We start from the raw sequence: 12,668 nt of genomic DNA, 5'->3' as shown, positions 1-12,668 counted from the left end.
GTGGCTGCAGCTCAGTTATCCTCCTCTGTCCACCTCACCCTCCTCTGTGAACCCCACAGTCCATCCTTTCTTTCTCTGCAAGCAGCTAGAAGCACATGTAGCAACTTTTGCATTTCCAAATGTGTTTTATCGCTTTATTCATGCTTTTTCTGTCCTCGTTTCTCATCATGAGCACTCACAGGGAGCGGACTAAGCAGCAGGCTGCACACCACCAATGTCAAGGTGAGGTTATTTTTTTATATTCTTGACATTAAAGCAAAAGTTTAGCCATCTTCTGGAGTGTTTTGAAGTTTGAAATATTCTGCATATTATCTGTTGTATTTGGGCTACTTTCTTTTAATGATACTTAATCCAACTGAACTCATTAAAATAAAACACATTATTAAAATTGAACAATTTACAAAGACTACATTTATTTTTATGATATAGCCTATTAATCAAAATCCCACATAAGATAGGAAACCTTGAATGAAAGGGATATCATTTTGATTTCAGGTTACAGCTCATTCACGATAATAGTCACCTAGCCTTGAGTTGACAGTGTGAAGCCTGAGATTGGCACAATAATTAACCTTTTAGAAGAAGTCATTAGCATCTATTGTGTGTGTGTGTGTGTGTGTGTGTGTGTGTGTGTGTGTGTGTGTGTGTGTGTGTGTGTGTGTGTGTGTGTGTGTGTGTGTGAGTGTGTGTGTGTGTGTGTGTGTGTGTGAGAGTGATGTCAATTATTCTCTACAGGCACCGGTTGATGAGAATTATTTGAAGCGTATTAATGGGGCAGTAATGGCAATAATGCATCAACCCACAGGGAAATATCATGTTATTTCAGTGCATGACAGATACGTGTTTTTTTCCACCCTCTCTAAATTGTTTCTTCATCATCCATGACCAACAGAAAATGTATTTTGCCCCTAAGGGTCTGGGATTATCTCAGGCAGAACAGCATCACTTAGACACAATCAAGTGTCATTTATTGACTGCAGGGAGCAGTTAACAGGTCTTCTACCACTGTAACCTTTGCTGCTTTGCTAAAGTGCTCATGATGGATAGGCTGGGTCTTTGTAATATAGCAATAAGTAAGGTCTTTTACCTGCTTTTTGTAACATAACAAAGAGTAAGGTCTTTTTACCTGCTCTTTTGTAATGTTAACAGACAAAGAGTAAGGTATTTTACCTGCTTTCTGTAAAGTGTCTTGAGATAACACTTGTTATGAGTTGACGCTATACAAAATAAATTGAATTGAATTGAATTGAATTGAATGCAAATCCATTTTCAAAAGTGTAATGAAAATAATACACATAATAATATAAACTCAATACAACTCAATCTGCAGTTATAGATACCACCTCATTAATACACATATATGTTTGATTTAAGTAACAAGTCGTTCATTTCTGCACCAGCTGGTCCTCTTATAATCAGGTCTTATGAAGCAGCTCGAGTGGCCACAAGAAAAGGGAAACACAACATGAGTAACTATTAACTATAAGTGTCTTATCAGACAGAATTAACCTAAAAAGACAATTTAAGTGCCATATTTTATCTCTCAACAAGGGACGTGGAAATCAATTGTTTGTGTTGTGCATGAATGAAATAATAATAATAACTTATTTTATGTAGCACCTTTAAAAACACAGGCAAAGGCAAAAACAAGCGCAAACTAAACCAAACACAGAAGAACATAAACAACAGCAAGAATGTAGCAAATGCAAAATAATCAGAATAAAAAAAGAAAATCCAACAGAAAAGAACCCATATAGCCACATACATAGGCTATATAACCCGACCATCATAAGAACCATTATAAGAGGCAGTAGGCAGTTCGTAAATATCAATTCAGAAAATATCCAGGATTTGAAGTGCCTTTACAGACGAGCAGAGAGGGAAAGTGGTTACTGCAGCCATTATGTTTAATGCCCAAACTTGGGGCTGTAGTTACACAGTCCAACTCATCTTTGCATTTCTTACCAGAGGAAAGTGAGCATAAGCATACACCTCAGCTGGTGCTTCCTATAATGGTTGTGTTATCAGGAGTAACAAACTGGCCTAGTCCTTATTGAACCTGCCTCCATATGTCTCACATCCAAAAGAGTAAATGGCAGGTCCAGGCAAATCATAGCAAGGACCGAAGCGGCCAGCCCATTCTAAATCCGAGGCGTCAAATAAAGATGTCAAAGCTCTTGGCATCCAGACATATCAGGCACTCTTCGGCATCTCCATGAGACCATTTCAGATAAATAAAATGTAAACCTCTCCACTGAAACATAACTCTCATCAACAAAGTAGAGATACCTTGAGTATCCACTGGTGGTGTAGGATGCAATGGATGGTCAAAACATCTCAAGACCATCACCTAGGAAACCTCGAAAATGGAGAGAGTCGCCTAAATCCCAGTTTACACATATACACCATGAGCGCCGCACACACTGTATTTTTCTCCCACTGTAGTCAGTTCTGCCACGAGGCTTTGCTCCGTTTTAAATATGCTGTGAGTCTATTTTCGACAGATTACACTGCAGGCACGCGTCAAGCTGGACAGAATACAACATCCCAGACAGGAAGTCTGACAAGGAAACGCACAGGTCGTCCGGTCAATTGCAAAATAAAACACTATATATACGGACTCGAAATCTGTAGCACTGACAGACCACAGCAGTGACGGACTATTTAGGAATTGGGGGTTATTGTTGTCCACTAGCCCATGAACTCTCCATGATTTTTGGGCCGATCTTATCCAAACAAACGTGTCCACATGTGGGACAGGACAATGCTTCTACACATTTGTACGTCTTTAAGAGACATGACAGCTTTGTGACAAAGCATTGGTATTTGACAAACTGGGACAAGAAGCTTTTGAGTGCACAAAAAGTTTCCTCCCATCTTAAAGTCACAAGCTTAATCTCCCATTTCAAAAAGTTAGTCAGGTTAGGGGTGTGACTGGTGTCAAGAAGTTTCCACAAAAAGGTTCTGTTGTTATTTAAAGCAAAGAAAAGCAGTTACAACACATGCCATTCTGAACCTTTAGGTAAACTGGACCAATTTGTTTGTGTCCCAGCATCCAGCCAAGATAATTCACCTAATCAAATTAAATAAGCGAGATTTACAGTAATACAAACCCCTTTTACTGGGAACTATTATATCCAAGATAGACAGCACAACCATCAACACTACCTATGCAATACCCACACCTAACACCTACCACGTGGTGCCAACATTTAGCAAAACTCTGCTAAGAAAAAGTTTCATAAGAACATTTTTTTAAACCCCAAATATGTTTAAAATGTTAAAAACTCCCATGTACAAACTGTCAAAGCAACCTGGTAGAAGCCCTTTAACAAATGAAAATGACTCAAGAGCTTTGCTAAGCAGACCTGATGAATATAAACTACTACGGCAGCACATAGTAATCCTTCTCAGTGACACTCATTGCAGAAACGCATCGACCCATAACATTTATCAACTAGAAATCTTAATCATATTCAACTGGAGAATGATGACAATGGGATTTTCCAGCTTGTGATGATCCTAACAATCACAACCCTCTGTTTAAAGGGTGTGTTCCCTGACAAATGCTTTCCATGAATATTTCCCCTCTCATTAATTCACAGTTGTTGTCATTTAAGACGTTAACAGAACCACATTTTAAATGCAGAGTGAGAAAAAAAAAAGTCAATTAATCAACTCTTATGTCTCCAGGTAAATTATTCCCAGAGTAGATCTGTATCTGATGAAATGTTTCAATGATTTTGAAGAAAAAAATACTTTTTAAATAAGAAGCTTTGCTGATTTTCTGACATTTACTTCTTTTAAAGATCATATCCTGCGATGATGAATGATAGTTGGATTAAATCAGTGTAAAGAGAGAAGACATTTCTCCCGATTTCTGCCATTTTATTAAGTAAACTGCTAGTGCTAATGAAAGATCTTCAGGTGCATCCCTTGTGATGTATGTTTAAATATAACACTGGTTTAATTAAGAGAACCCCCCCATGTTTAAGGGGGTCAATATTCAAATGATTTTAAGACTTTAAAGGCTTAATATGCGATTTTTTGATCCAGCAGATGTCGCCCTTGAGCACCAGCATTAAAACCAAAACAACTGGCGGTGCATTGTTGTGTTAGCATGCTAATGCTAGCGATCTTTATTATGCTCGTATCTTCACACTGTATGTAAATTTACCCAAAATGATCATGATCTAAAAACGCTTACTTGACATTCAATTAAGCAGTGAGTACAGCATGTTATTCTTTTTTTCTCTCGTCCCTCAATTAAACAACTTTTATACGCAAGGGGATGAGCCGGCTGGCCGTCCTGGCGATGTAAACAAAGTGAAGCTACGGCTAGGAAAGCTTGGAAAATATCACAGACAGTGGGACTCAGGTGTTACACCCATTGTAGACAGTCATGACTCACAGAGTTATTTTCAGAGGATATACTTGATTTCTATTACATTTAAGTGGGAAAAATTGCATATTAGGCCTTTAATGAGGATTTTAGTTTTGGGATATATATGTTCACCACTGAGTCTCTGATAGCACTTTTTAATTCCTCTTTGTTTTTCTCTTCCTAGCTGGCCTCCACAATTGAACAAACCAAGGATGTGTTGACATCTCCTGTGGTTCCTTTAGTTTCCTCCTCTCTGAAATGGAGCTCTATGTGCAGGGCTCCACTTTAAACACATCAAATCAGACCCACAACACAAGCTTTCCATTGAACGCCACCTGGAATTACACCATCGACCAACTGGCTGATGTAAACCTCTTTGAAATCCTGGGTCCAAAACGATCCCCCTTCTGCCTCCCCGTGACCACGGTTTACCTCCTCATCTTCCTCGTTGGCTTGTCTGGAAATCTGCTGACATGTGCGGTGATCATGAAGCACAAAAAGATGCGAACACCTACCAACCTCTACCTGTTGAGCCTTTCCATGTCAGACCTTCTGGTGCTTTTGTTCGGGATGCCCTTGGAGATTTATGACCTTTGGCAGAACTACCCGTTCCCGTTTGGCGAGGGTGGCTGCTACTTCAAGACTTTCCTCTTTGAGACGGTGTGCTTCGCCTCGATCCTGAACGTCACCGCTTTGAGCGTGGAGAGGTACATCGCTGTGGTGCATCCGCTCAAAACTCGCTACCTGTCCACCAACCAGCATGCCAAGCGAGTCATCTCCATCCTGTGGCTGGTGTCGATGGTCTGCGCCGTCCCAAACACCTCACTGCATGGTGTGTTCTACGTGCCAGAGAAGATGGAGGAGTCGGCCATTTGCACCGTCTTGAAGCCCCTGTGGATCTATAACATCGTCATGCAGATCACCACCGTGTGCTTCTTTTTTGCACCCATGATGGTGATCAGCATCCTGTACCTAGTGATGGGTATACATTTGGGCCGAGAAAGTTGTCAACCAAGCGGGAACCTTGGAAAAAACTGTGGCAGCTTCACCCATAAGAAGAGCAGCGTGATCGGACGAAGACGACAGGTCAACAAAATGCTCTGTGAGTTTTTCTCTTTCATTGTCTTTCTTCAGAAAAAAAAAAAAACATCCTCTGCCTTGAAAGGCTGCTATGATTTGAAGATCCTCTCTAATCTGAAATATCAATGCCAAGACATGTTTGCAAAGACAAAACATGAGGAAAACACAGAGCAGATAGCGACAGAAGCGCAGCAGTTCTTTGTACGGATCATTTGTATCCTGCAGGGCGTCTATTGTATCACATTTTCTAAACTTCTGGTTTTGATGAGATGTCATCTGCAGTGTTTGCACACATCTCAGGCAATTGATATGTCCTTTTGTCTGCTGTCAGAACACTCTGTACGAGGCGTTTCAATCTTGGCGGATACATCCATCAGAGCATATTTCCCCCCATGAAGCGAGATAATAGCACGTTTTTTTTCAGTTCCAGTGGGATTCATCTTAAGAATAACCTTCCTTTTATGAACCATTTCCTCTGACAACGTTTGAATTCCACAAAAAGGTGATAAAGGAGTCAAAAGTCTAGTGTTCCAAAAGACACAATGAAATTCCCAGAAAACCTTCATAAACCTTGACATCTCTTTTTTTTTTTGAAAGATATATTCTTGGGCTTTTTGTGCCTTTATGAGAGATAGGACAGTGGATAGAGCCAGAGATCAGGTAGAGAGAAAGGAGCCACGGGTCAGATTCGAACCTGGGCTGCCCGCTTGGGGCACAATTGCCTCCATACATGGGTTGCACACATTAACCACTGCCCAACCAGCACCCCAACTCTTACTTTTATATCTTGAACTCATTGCAAATAACGAAGACCTTGATTAATTAATGAACAATCTAAATTATTCAAAAGAGGTTCAAACTTTAATTAGAAATAAATCAAAAGACAACCTGGTGCTGATTTTCAGTTCTTAAAATGTTCAATTTTGTATTTCTTCAGCTGCTTTCTGCTGGTCTAGCCGTCTACTTTTTTAGACTAAAAGTAAATGTGTTTTGACCGTGTAGTGTAGTTGACTTGAATGTAACCGTTTATGTTTTATTATGTATTGGATGTAAAGAGACTTTACGCACATCATTGAATCCTCATCATGGACTAAAATAAAGTGACTGAAGACTCTGGTTGAATCAGCCATTTGTTCATCGCATTGCCATGAGCACGCGTCCAGAAATAGTTCCACAACTCACAAAAAATAGTCACTACAATTTTTATGGCTCCTTATCATAGCAAATGTTATCTCAAGACACAAAAAGAGCAGGCCTAGACCATACTTTTTTTTATACTATTTACAAAAACCCAACATTAATCCATCATGAGCACAGCACTAAGTGACATTTAGTCACTTAGTGACTAAACGTTGAAAAATGGCATGAGATAAGATGCAAGAAGAAGGATAGGGACAGCTCATGGAGCTCCCAGGAAATCATGTAGTTAGTAACTAAGATTTACAGGTGGTGACATGCAGTAATATGATGTGAATGCACAGAGAGAGAGAGAGAGAGAGAGAGAGAGAGAGAGAGAGAGAGAGAGAGAGAGAGAGAGAGAGGAGCTCAAGGTGTCAGCTCCCCCGGTAGTCTAAGCCTAAAGCAGCACAACATAATTTAACAAACACTATACAGTACCTGTTATCAAAGGTGTTAGCATTAGAGCATGTCTCCACCATCAGCACCATTTTCCAATGCAGACCAGCATTTTTCGTGCTCAGTATGTATTGCAGGAAAAAAGAATATTGCGTTGCCAGTTTTAAAACACCTTTCAGCTTTAACAAAGATGGATGAAGTCCATTTGGGCTGGCACCCCTGGTCTACGGATTAGTCTAACACCACACAGGACTTATACCAAGGGGGCCCGAGTAGGACTGCTGTGTGACCAAGTGGCAACCTCCAGTCTTGAAAAATGAAGCCAATGTGGAAGTGCAAAATCCTGCAGGTCGTCTAGTGTCTGCTTGAGGCTGGCTCCAGGAACACCGGAAGTCACAAACACACAACAGGCAAAAAAGTAAACAATAAACATGTTTACAGCCTGGTACAAACAAATGAAATAGGTCTGATTCATTGTCATAACTTGCACACACTGTACGGGGGTGAATTTTAGAAAACGGCCCATTTTAAATTTTGAAAACGATACATGTTATCCATAGTTAGGCGCGTAGCTGACATGATTGACAGGTGAGAGCGATGTAAAGGTTTGTCAAGAGGCTTAAAACCCGCCTCAGCTCCAGCTCAGCTCTTGTTAGGTTGACTGAAAGTCAGAGTTTCCAGCATGGTGGCTGCTGCAGATGAGCCTCCAGAGCCCCCTGCAGTAACAGATAGCTGTCTAGTTGATAAGTCACTCAGGCTTCGTCCATTAATATTTACAGTCTATGTGTGTGTGACAGAAAGTTAGTGCTGAGTTATTATTTTTTTTAACAAATCCACTACATGATGTTTTTGCTTAAACTCTGCCATGTAGACTATAAAGACTTATTCACATTCACACTTTGTCATGGCAGGAAGAAAACAGACACTCACTTGTGTATCTGTATGAGACGCCAAAGGGAAGTGAAAAAGAAAGAAAGAAAGAAAAGAAACATCATCAAGCACTGGGGATGACTGCATGTTGCTCATTCATATGCTGAAGGATACTTTATGTGTCTAAATGAGAAGCAGAGGAGCGAGGAGGATTATATGGGATATATATGACTTAAAGTGAAAAACTTTTCAAAGTATTAACATAGAATGAGAGCCGTCTGTAAAGAGAGTTCCCATAAGTATAGAAAACCTAGTATATAGAGTATATATCAGTGTGTGTGCCTGCAGCATTTTTAGGGATTTGAGCCATCTGATGACAATATACCACCATGTTCACTGAACTAACAAATGCACGAAGGGTGCATTATGGGAGCAGTGGGGCTTCTTTTTATTCCATACATTTTTTTTGGACTATCAGGGTTTGGGAATGATGTGTTTTTGATTAAAATGCTCTAACAAGCTGATGCACAAATGAGGTTTCAGTCCGCTGACATTGTTTCAGCCTGTTGGGATTTGGAAATAATGGCCTGTCAGAACAATGGCATGGCGCTGGGACAAGATGATGGAGAATTTAAATGTGACTCAGTTTAACAGTGTGGAATAAGACGCTTTTTACAGACTATAAATATCCTTAAGAGGGATACAAATGAAACAGTTTTTTTAAGTGCTCAAATGGAGACTTTTGTTTGGAAAATAGAGAAACTACATCTCAGGAATTTTCAATTTTCAAATTTCCACAATTACCCAGTTTGGGATCAATAAAGCAATTCTATTCTATTCTATATCAGACATTCTCCACCCTCTCATCTTTTTTTTTCAGGGTTTGGAGTACCACCAAGCTTTCAACAAAGCGACTACAGATAGTTTGATGCAATATGTCCACATAGTCAACGGCCAGACAGTGTCAGCTTGTCCTTCAGATGCAGACCCTGAAAGCACCAAGTGTGGCTTATTAGGAGAGAATTGTGTTATTGTTAAGGGATGTTGAGTAATGAGGGATAATGGATGGATTGACAGATGGATGGAGGGAAGGAGGGAGGGAAGGAAGGATAATGGATGGAAGGATGGATGACAGTAGAGATAGATAGATTGACAGATAGAAAAGTCCTGGGTGTGAACTGCAGACAGTCTTGGTAAGACTGTGGCTATTTAAGTGACACAAAACAACGTTGGCTTCTTTTCTTTTCAACAAGATGTTCCACACATCTGCTTGCTTGTTTTTGACTCATTGATTCCTGGTTCTGTCACAAAATACATTATGTTGAAGTCACCCACATTCAAAGAAGACGTATCTGGTGTTAACACTGTTATATTTAGTTTATTTTCATCTAAGACAAAGAATAGAATCCTGACATTTGACAGCTTGGAACCAGCACATCCATGAAGCTTTGTCCTTTAAAATATGAACTTTATATCAGAGTTCAGATGAATGTAATCATTTGAACAGCTCTGCAGAGAACAGACTTAGTAAAGTCATAAAAGCCAAATAGATATTGAGTTTACTGGAGCTAGAAAAGCTGTGTTTTATAAGCGTCTAACTTTTTGACCTTTTTTTTTTAAGGTTTATTTTTGGGCCTTTTTATGCATTCATTTTAGAGATAGCACAGTGGATACAGTCAGAAATCAGGGAGAGAGAGAGAGAGAGAGAGAGAGAGAGAGAGAGAGAGAGAGAGATGAGTGCCACATGTTGGATTTGAACCCGGGCTGCCAGCTTAGAGGACTATAGCCTCTGTGGATGGGGCGCACTCCCCCTTTTTTATCTTTCAAAATCATTCTAACTCACTTTCATCTAACTTACAAAGATGAAGAATCTTCTTCATCTGTTTTTTGCTTGTCATACGTCTTGTTGTCATTATTGACAGTGTTACCCTTTACCTTGAGATGATTGAATCATGAATATGTTTTTTTTTTTAAATATCTGTAATGTGTGTCCAGTGAGCTTAAGTTATTACCATTCACGTTTTGCTTTACACTTTGTTCAAATGTGTGTTGATTTTTACTTCTTTAACATACATAAATACAACAATACAAATAAAGATCATGAAAAAAGGGAAATAAACTATGTTCTCTCTGTTTGATCCTCCAGCGATTGTGGTGGCCGTATTTGGGATCTGCTGGGCGCCCTTCCACATCGAGCGGCTCCTGTGGAGCTCAATCAGCCAGTGGACCGACTTGATGCACAACATTTATCAGTATGTCCACATCCTGTCCGGGGTCTTCTTCTACCTCAGCTCAGCAGTCAACCCCATCATCTACAGCCTGCTCTCCACACGCTTCAGAGAGTGTTTCAGAGAACTCATGTGCTCCCCAACCGAGGACACGAGCTCTGTCAGAGACTCACCGCCGTTCCCTAAGATATCACTGGCTCCCTCTGTCTCATCAGGCTCCAGATGTCAGTCGGAGGGTAAGCACTCTAATGCTGTCATCCCTCTGCTGTCTCCTAGCATGACACTGAGCATGGACTCTGCAATCCTCACATGTGCATGTAAAAAGACGACCTGCAGAACCTCTATGTTCTGAGATTTGATTAAGCTAACAGGCATCGAATGCAGAAAAGTGTTTAAGGGAATAGTTATGACATTTGGGGAAATATGATCTTTTTCTTTCTTTCATCCAGCATGATGAGGGGACGGATAACTACATGAAACTAATGCAAGCAGAGTGTCCGCCTAACTCAGCAAAACGTCCGGAAACAGTGAAAAGAAGTAGAATCTGTAAAAAAAATGTTGTTAATAACAGATCAGAAGACATCTTACAAAATGGTGCAAAGTAATGCAACATGCAGAACACCTGTCATTGCTTATCGGCCTGCCCACTCAGATCTCATTTTCAGGCTTGGTGCTTAAGTTGTGGAAATAGCAAATCTACATGTGGACATCTGTCCCTATGGGCATGTTGGTAATTAAATGAGGATGGAGTATCATTGGAGCATTGCTATCTTGAGGCAGCTGAAAGTAACTGCACCTTGAAACAGAAGAAACCGGATCTAGAGTCAGTGGTGCGGTGATGAACTTTTGATTTACATTGATTTCATCCTCATCCTGCTGTTTATATTTAACCTATCAATGCAAAGAGACCACCAAGAAGATTTTAATTTTTAAATACTTATCTTATACAGCCCTGATTTGGGCTAGGTGTTGCCATCATTGTGAGTTGCAAGTTAGACATTTAGAGCAAAGAAGAATCTTTTTTTCTTCTTCAGAAACCACACATGTAGGGAGGCACAAGATCAGCAAAGATAACATTTTGTCCTCACACTCAGGGGACGCCAAAATCGACAAATCCTTAAAGTTCTTCACAGAAAAACAAAGGCATTAAATAAAACTACTTAGCACCTTAAATTTACTGAAGAAATACCATTCAAAGTGTGAAAATGCTCTTGAAAAAAAGCACACCAGTGTTTCTCAACATGTGGGTCGGGATCCAAAGGTACAAAAGGAAAGCACTTTTCCAGCATGTTTGTTTTGTTTCTTTGTTCTGTCACATTTTGTACTGTCTAAGGTCCAAACTGCAGCATTTTTCATGGAACAAATCTGATTGGTAGAAAAATATCTGAAATGCAGTTTGCGTGAAGGAGCTGGAGGTGGTTTCCTGAGGCTGGACCAGTTGAGAACCATTGCACGAGACAACATGCTATCAATCATATAGATAGGGTCCTTTACAGTATGCTGTCTGTTTATTACGGAAGGGGAATTGCATTCACCAAAGAAAAAAAATGTCACATACCGGCCACTGCTTCGTTTGAACCACTGCAGTTCAAATGCATTTCAAATGCATGAATTAATATCCATGAAGCATCCCGTATGGGTTTAACTCCTCCTGCATTAGAGAGTGAGCCAGCAGGTTAGACTCTCTGCCTGAACAATCCCAACGACTCGAGATGCCTGCACAATGTTCACATACTAATATGAATGCCACCCACATTAAGTGACGTTAATATTTCTGAGTGTCTCATTTCGAGTTAATTGCCCACTCAATTATCCTAGCGTTAGCAATAAACGATAACGGCCTTTGCAAACTCTTCTGATCCTGATCTCGTAATTATGAGACAGAGATATTGTGTCTAATTTTTTTTTCTTTGGTGAGTGCGATGCACTTTTGTAGTTTATTCCCTGAAGAACATTTTTGAGAACAGAGTTGAAGATTTTACTGAAGAGAGCTTTAACTGGTGAAGAGAAAGTGAAGAAAACTTTTTTCCAAAACTCATTTTATCGTTTTAACTTAACATGTCATCAAGGAGCTTTGACTTAAACTTAATCCAGGTGTTTGGTGTTTATTTTTTATAAATTACATTGTTCAACAGTGCCTGCATATTCCACCTGCTGTCTTACTTTGCTGCTGAATGCCTTAGAGGGGAAGCCAGAGAGAAAGTTGGACAATCTGATGTATGTTTTAACTTCCTGTACTTGATTTCTTTGATGTTATTTGGGGGACTTCTTGTGATGCTGGGCAGCAAAAACACGTCAAACTGTTCCGTTTGTTTCAGTGGAATTGTAAACTGAGAATGTGATGCTTTACTGCAAGCTTTTTTCTGGTCTTGTTTCGTCTCTCTTGTCGTACGGCCAGCAGTCGTCCTGTCCATGATATGATTGATTGCTAAACACTTGTAGAAATGTTCAAAGACTGATTTTGGTGTTTGTGTCTGTTTAAGAAAAAAAAAACACAAATAAATGTTAAAGCTGTCAATATGTAAGGGTTT

The 12,668-nt window shown here is 39.9% G+C and overlaps 1 protein-coding gene across 1 annotated transcript; it reads left to right on the top strand.

The window, feature by feature from the left end:
* On the top strand, nucleotides 1–12,625 carry nmur3 (neuromedin U receptor 3). Its single transcript, XM_029279235.2, has 3 exons — nucleotides 1–222; nucleotides 4,569–5,486; nucleotides 10,056–12,625. The coding sequence occupies exons 2-3, from the start codon at nucleotides 4,643–4,645 to the stop codon at nucleotides 10,487–10,489; spliced, it is 1,278 nt and encodes a 425-aa protein (XP_029135068.2). The 5' UTR covers nucleotides 1–222; nucleotides 4,569–4,642; the 3' UTR covers nucleotides 10,490–12,625.
* The last annotated feature ends 43 nt before the right edge of the window (nucleotides 12,626–12,668 follow it).

Source organism: Labrus bergylta, chromosome 5 (assembly GCF_963930695.1).
Source record: "Labrus bergylta chromosome 5, fLabBer1.1, whole genome shotgun sequence".
In the NCBI taxonomy this organism is placed as follows: domain Eukaryota; kingdom Metazoa; phylum Chordata; class Actinopteri; order Labriformes; family Labridae; genus Labrus; species Labrus bergylta.
Note: the sequence above shows the minus strand (reverse complement) of the source record. Positions and strands in the feature narration are given on the sequence as shown.